Genomic DNA, 7,150 nt, shown 5'->3' with positions numbered 1-7,150 from the left:
CGTGTAATCTTTTGTATCCTGTATGAATTGGAGAAGGTTAAAACAAATTTGCGTAGGGCAAAAACCTTTACCCTTGGATAAGAGTTTAACTTGGGCAGATGATAAGGGTAGTGAGGACAGGTTGATGACATTTCCCGAAGAAGAGTGTTGGGATGATGTGTTAGGCAGGAGGAGTGGTCGTGCTTGGGATGAGGATATAGTATGTGGAGGAGGTAAAGGGGGGCAGGCGCTGTCCGTTAGTACATACGAATTAGCAAGTGTAAGGCCATCAGGGTTCGTAGAGGTCAAGTTAGATTCAAGAGGAGTATGGGAAAGAGGGGAGACAGTAAGTACAGTGTGGGGTTCATAAGGAACGGTACTAGAGGTAGAGGCAACATGGGGACTTAAGTATGGAATATGACATACATGTACATTATCATTGTCCGGCGTAGAGTAGACCATGGGGGCAGCTTCTGGTGGAGTCAGTCGATCAAGAGCCTGAAGGGACGATCGTGAATCTGAGTCTTTTGTTAGGGCTTGTGTGACGGGGCTGGTTTGGAGAGTCGGTTGGCAGCTGGGTGCAGGCAGCGTCGGGACTTGAGGGTCTGCATGTGGTAGTGGAGCGTCTCGGCTTGCAGGTAACGGAAGGTCACACCGGTCAGAAGATAGACGATGATCTGTAGAAAGGGATTCAGGGTTACGAAACTGGCGGTTCTGAGAGAAATGAGGGTGCAGGTCTCTAGACGAGTTGGAGTGCACAGGGCGTCGTTGGTCCGTGGAAGGACTCTGTATCCTGAGGTTGTGGAGTTTCTTTAGATGTTTGCAGTGTAGTTCGGAAGAGAGGGCGTTGAGCGTTTTGACAGTTTCTTTGTCGACCGGGGCGGATCCAAGGATGTTGTCGATCATCATCATCATCATCATCATTGTATAAAGAAGGTATTAAAACAGTTAAGACCTTGTTGTATTTCCAGAAAATATGTATTATACACAGTTCGTTCGACGTTTCGCCCGGTAAAGGGCTTCTTCAGGAACATGTACAAAAAATATAATGGAAAATCTATTGACTACAAGCTATAGCAACAAAAGTGCGCGCATACACGTCATAATGGCAAAAGGAGCGATAAAAATATATCGGGAAGACCAGAGAAAAATTTAAGGCTATGGCAAGAAGTGGTATGAATATGAAATAGTATGTACGTCAAATCATATATTGAATATATAATCATTAATATCAATGTAAAGGTATTTTATAGGGCTAGTAGTAGTAGTGCAAAAGCGGCAGCTGTAGCAGCAGCAGCAACAGCAGCAGTAGTAGTAGCAGTAGTAGTAGTAGTAGTAGTAGTAGTAATAGTAGTAGTAGCAGTAGTAGTAGTAGTAGTAGTAGTAGTAGCAGCAGTAGTAGTAGTAGTAGTAGTAGTAGTAGTAGTAGTAGTAGTAGTAGTAGTAGCAGATGTTTAAGTAGTAGTGGAGTGGCATATTTTTATATTATCTACATAAGGAAAGGAATTTGTAAAACTTTAAATTCCACACAGGTAGGAAACTTATGTCTTCTCGAAACGAGCGCAAAGGCAAGGTAGAAAAGTACAAGTACATCATCACCATCATCATCATCACTACCACCGCCTTCATTATTATAAAAACTATTATCAGGTTAAATAATATAACATTCACCTCAAACTTATGGCTAGTCTTAGTATTGCACTAATAACTTCACGACATGGAGAATACTTTGTAATTTCTTCTTAAATGTATGACGGGACTATTCCAAACTGCTGCTTGTTGAGTCGAAAATACCTTTGGAAGTTTACGTCACCCAGTTCCGACTCCATCGCCAGATAGTGGAAAGCTCCGTATTCTTGTTTCTGTCGATACCTGTTGTCTTCCCAATATCTATGGCCTTTTTTTCCTTTTGTTTTTGTAGGCACTGAGAATAGAAACAGTACTGGTCATGAAAATGTGCACCGCAGCCATTGTGTCCACATCCATCTTGGCACTTGCTACTGTCTCTCTAATGTGAATTGTCAGTCGCGCACGGGCTTAGCCAGTCCCGCACGGCTAAACGTCCCCGTCGCACATAAGGAGACAGTTTTATCGCTTTTGTCGGTCGCAACTGAAAATTTAGGAGCGATGTGGCCGGCCGTTTTTTGTTTCCAGGACTCTCAGCTCATTTGGCTTGGTCCTGCCTGAGATGGTCGTTAAATTCGGAGGTCTCACCTCTTACATAACGTTACTTTCTGAAGCATGGAAATCATGGATATCTTCACCTGTAAAGATTGTAAAAAGGGCGACCATTTTTATAGGCTCCCCCCCATCCCCCGATTGAGGTAAGTTTTAGTAGTAATGTATAGGTTATGGCAAAGGTTATGGATAGTGTTAGATATAAATCACCTACCTTCTCATGTGTCCAGTCCTGGGTAAATCTTGGAGATCTCTCTCAGGAATCGTACGTATTTCCATTTGGCGTCTGCGGTCTTCCAGTGCCATATGTATTCGGCCAGGTGGGCAGATTTGTGCTGCTTCTGAGTGGGGGAGAAGCTCCTGTTCACTTCCCACCAGGTAGACTCGATCGTACTGGCGTGTGCGCCAGTGTGCAGGTCGACGAAATTCTCCGAGTGGTTGACGGTCAGGTGCGGGAAACCCTCTCGCTCCAAGCACTGGTAGCTCTTGAAACAATCGTTGTGGATGACAGTATCTGGACCGACGTGCTTCTTGGTAAGATCCACGAGGGTTTCTTGTGTGTGGTCCAGGAATAGAACTAGGAAGCACTCCTTCGTCTCGCGACAAATGCCGCCGAACACCCACTGGCCGTCCACTACCCTCCGGCAATTGAACTTTATCTTTCCAAACTTCGCCTTGTCGACCTCGACGCAAAAGTTGGTCCACCCGATCTGTGGCACTTCGTCACCACAGTAGAGACTTTCAAAGATAACTTCTCTATAATAGCGGTACAGGTCAGCCACCGTTTCCGTACTGGTTTCGCAGTCGTCGAAGTCTGGTCCCGACGTTTCGCCGGATGGCGGTGTCGTAACTACCGCTGTTGACGAAACAGTATGCGGAAAAAACACACACTTTCCTGAAGGAGACCTTGGCGTCTTCAGACCAGGTGTTCTTCGTGATTGCTCCACTTGAATCGTTCATGTGTCGCGTTGTCCCTTTTTGAGAAGAGCACCTTGTCCAACAATTCCACGACAGCTGGGACAAAGGCAGGATTTGGGGAACAGTCCCCACTTCTGTCCAAACTGGACACACTCCTCGATGGTAGCGGGGCAGCGACACAGTTAGGAAAATTTACGAAATCTGGACAAATCCTTACATACTTTTTGGTCACCTGACGGACCGTTTTCTTACTTAGTAATTATAACAGAAGGAAAACAAATACAGTCACACTTACACGTATAGATATCTACTCCAAGAACGCAAGCGTGCATGCACACTAAACCTCTCCTTGGAAAACACACACAAAAACACGTTCCTCTTGTACTGGCAGAACAAGAATGGAAAAAACTGGCTGGAACTATGGAAGTTAGGTGATAGATGCTGCCTCTGTAGAACAAAAAACATAAAACACTCGCAAAAACTCAAAACACTTATGCACGCGTGACGTCGGCAAAGCGGACCCGCCATGGCGGGGGGCAAAAGCCCAAATAAGGATTGCAATACCTTGGAAGTAGAGAATCTTTGGTAATACTAATACTAGGCCTACTACTAGATCTAGATTTAAACTAGTCCTTCTTTGGCCTTTGTAATTAGTCCAATGAGAAACTAAACAAATTTGCGTAGCTGCCATTCACATCGGAAGTGTCGGAAGTGATATTTCGCAAGGTGCATTTTGTTTTGAGAGTATAGATCTAGATCTAGACCTTCTAATTTTTTTTTCATCTCTCAACATTTATTGCTCCTTTCTAGTAGAGTGTAAATTAAGCTGGCCTATGACTTCCAGTTGATGTTAATGCACCTATCATTCCTTTCATCGAAAGGGGGACCAACTAGTTATAAATAGTTGTATAAATGTTAATTTCTTTTCAAAGATTAAACTGAGGAAGCAAGCCTGGACTGGATTCCTGTTCCTGTATGTCAAATCATGTTTGCAGCACAATGTACACGTCTGCTGGATCGACAGAAGTGCAGTGTAACCCGGATAGAATTTTATTTGCCCCCTTTTCAAGTTTGAACAGCTGCGTCTACAGGTTCATTTCCTAGATCTTGTTTGAGGATTTCAGGATCGAAGCATATCAAAAAGTCGTCAACGTATAAACAATGTGATACATGAGTTATGGTGGTAGATCATGATTTATCCTAAAAGGGAAATTTGTCAAGTTGTAATCACGAGTTTCAGTTTCAGCGAATTTTTACAACTGGCAATATATCTGAACATCACAAGTGTAATGTATTTTTATACAATACTGACATCAGCTAGCAAAACATATCCGGACCAGCAACGTTCAAGGACCAGTAAAGTGGATAAGATGATCCATTCAAAAGTCTCACTTGACAGCAAAATGTCAATGCCCCTCGGAGTCAGATTGTGGATTTGGATAAAGTCTGGATTTACCTCTAGATTTTTAGCCATTTGTATTTATCGACATTCGTATATCTCGCTCCGCGAAATTAACCCCGAGCAAAACAATAATAACGTAAGCATAGACAACGCATCCAGAACACATACGATTCAATAGTTGAAAAATAAAAAAAACTGCATTTATATGCCGTGTTGTCGTTAGAATAGAGATGACTTTGACTTTGATTTTAAACTTCTCAACCAAAACAAACAAAAGTCTGGGAGTAGTTTGCTAGCAAAGACTTGTGCATTGCACTAACATAAACCACTGCACTCTGACACAATCCCGATTCACTGTGGAACTCACTATTTGACTCAGCACACTGAACCATAGGGACACTGGGAAACTGGTGTTTGGCACTTTATTTGGGCGCTTATGTTTGGTTGGGAAGAGAAGAGACGTAATAATAAAATATGCGCCAAAATTCAGCCTTAAAAATGTTGGCATAGGAGGGGGCCAAAGGGGTACCCTACGATGTGCCGGTCTTCTGAAGAAAATTTCGATTGTTGAATGAAAAATATTGTCTCAACAGTTTGCAATTTTCTAAAGCTTCCGTTTGTTGTAGGGTGCAAGGCTTCTGAGGGCTGAGCGGCACGCCTCAATACCTTCTTGGTGTGATATGTTGTTGTACATGTTGACAACGTCTATGGCCAGAAAGTTCGTTTCTGGAGTGAGGATGTTTTCAGAATTAGCCTAATTGCTTCTAATTGTGGGAGAACGTGGAGGTTATCTTTGCCCCAATGGATACCACAGAAGTCAGGGACAAGGGGTTTGAGATGTCTAGCCAATAGGATACTCTGACGGTAGAACCATTTATTTGGGATATAAATATAATGCCTCTAACTGGGGAGTTAGGGGTTGTTGTTTTTGGTAACTTGTGGATCTTGGATAGATCTAGGCCAAGATCATCATCATCAGTCCTTCTTACTCCGTGCTACAGTATAATAACAATAACAAGAGCATGTTTTACAGTTGACAAAGTACACTTAAGACTTGGTTAGTGTTGGTCAAATTTAATCAGATGATCGAATGGATGTTCTACGTTTCGCCCCTTGGGCTTTTTCAGGAACATAGTAGATCTATCTGAGAAAAAAAAAAGTGAGTGATGACACCATAGCAACAAAGCGTTCATTATAAGTTACGTAATGGTGCAATACGGATAATATCGGTAATCGTCGATTAAGTTAAAAAAGAAAAAGCCCACTAGTTACGTGTACAGCCTTGGTCCTGGCTGAGCGTAAAGATACGTTAAAATTGGTCACACATTTTGCTAAGAGCTCATGCAGAACTGGCATAAGTATATTTTTGCACAAATAGACCACCATCTCTGTATACAGAGAACAAAAAAGATTGAGACTTGGTAGGATTTCCAAAATGTTTTATAATACGTTCAACGTTTCGCCCGCTACAGGCTTCGTCAGGAACATTTGAAAAAATAGACTGGAATACAAAATACAATGGGTGAGAAGTACTTTACGTCGTAAATATAATGAAAAAGTACATGTGTAAATTCTTACATTTCAGATTCCTTTGGAAAGCTGAAGAATGCTGGGTCTGGTAATTGTGCGATATCGAATTAGCACGGACGCAGACTGCCGCAAAACACCACATACACTTGCGGGTGACTTGCGACTGCCGACAGCCGCCGTTAGCTTTGTTTACCGCGCCTCGTTTCACGACCAGCTGACGACCTAGATTCTACGTTCAACGTTTCGCCCGCTACAGGCTTCGTCAGGAACATTTGAAAAAATAGACTGGAATACAAAATACAATGGGTGAGAAGTACTTTAGGTGGTAAATATAATGAAAAAGTACATGTGTAAATTCTTACATTTCAGATTCCTTTGGAAAGCTGAAGAATGCTAGGTCTGGTTATTGTGCGATATCGAATTAGCACAGAAGCAGACTGCCGCAAAACACCACATACACTTGCGGGTGACTTGCGACTGCCGACAGCCGCCGTTAGCTTTGTTTACCGCGCCTCGTTTCACGACCAGCTGATGACCTAGATTCGGGTTAAGAGGCCTCGTTTCCGCTCTCTATAATTAATTTAAATACTCTCTGCAACAACACAGGACGGAACAATTTAGGTTTGAGGGTAGGTGCCACAAGTTTGCAATTCTCTAAAGTGGTGCAAGGATTCTGAGGGCTCAGGGGCAGGCTTCAATACCTTCATGGTGTGGTATGTTGTTGTACATGTTGACATCGTCTATGGCCAGAAAGTTAGTTTCAGGAGTGAGAATGTTTTCAGAATTAAGGGCTTCTATTTTTTTGGAGAACGTGGAGGTTATCATTGACCCTGCAGATACCACGGATGTCTGGGGCAAAGTGTTTGAGAATACCGTCTAGCCAATAGGATGCTCTGACAGTAGAATAATTTATTTGGGATATAAGGCCTCAAAATAGGGGGAGTTAGGAGTTGCTGTTTTTAGTAACTTGTGAATCTTGGGTAGGCCAAGATCATCGTCATCATCGGTCCTTCTTACTCCGTGTTAGATTACATGTATGGTCTCCCACAAGAGCATGTTTTACCGTAGAAAAAAATACTTGACACTTGGATAGAGCTGGTCAAATTTAATCAGATTTTCTTATAGATGTTATATGTTTCGCCC

At 42.7% G+C, this 7,150-nt stretch overlaps 1 protein-coding gene across 1 annotated transcript in view; it reads right to left on the bottom strand.

Moving 5' to 3' along the window:
* Positions 1–1,234, bottom strand: part of LOC101856629 — a 4,619-nt gene extending 3,385 nt beyond the window's left edge. Inside the window, exon 1 of the mRNA XM_005112808.3 lies at positions 406–1,234. Within this exon, the coding sequence (XP_005112865.1) occupies positions 406–903 (498 nt within the window). The 5' untranslated portion in view covers positions 904–1,234. The remainder of the gene's footprint in view (positions 1–405) is intronic.
* Between the last annotated feature and the right edge of the window lie 5,916 nt (positions 1,235–7,150).

The sequence above is a fragment of the Aplysia californica genome, unplaced genomic scaffold, assembly GCF_000002075.1.
Source record: "Aplysia californica isolate F4 #8 unplaced genomic scaffold, AplCal3.0 scaffold01421, whole genome shotgun sequence".
Taxonomy (NCBI): Eukaryota; Metazoa; Mollusca; class Gastropoda; order Aplysiida; family Aplysiidae; genus Aplysia; species Aplysia californica.
The sequence above is the reverse complement of the archived record's forward strand: the minus strand, read 5'-3'. Positions and strand labels throughout refer to the sequence as shown.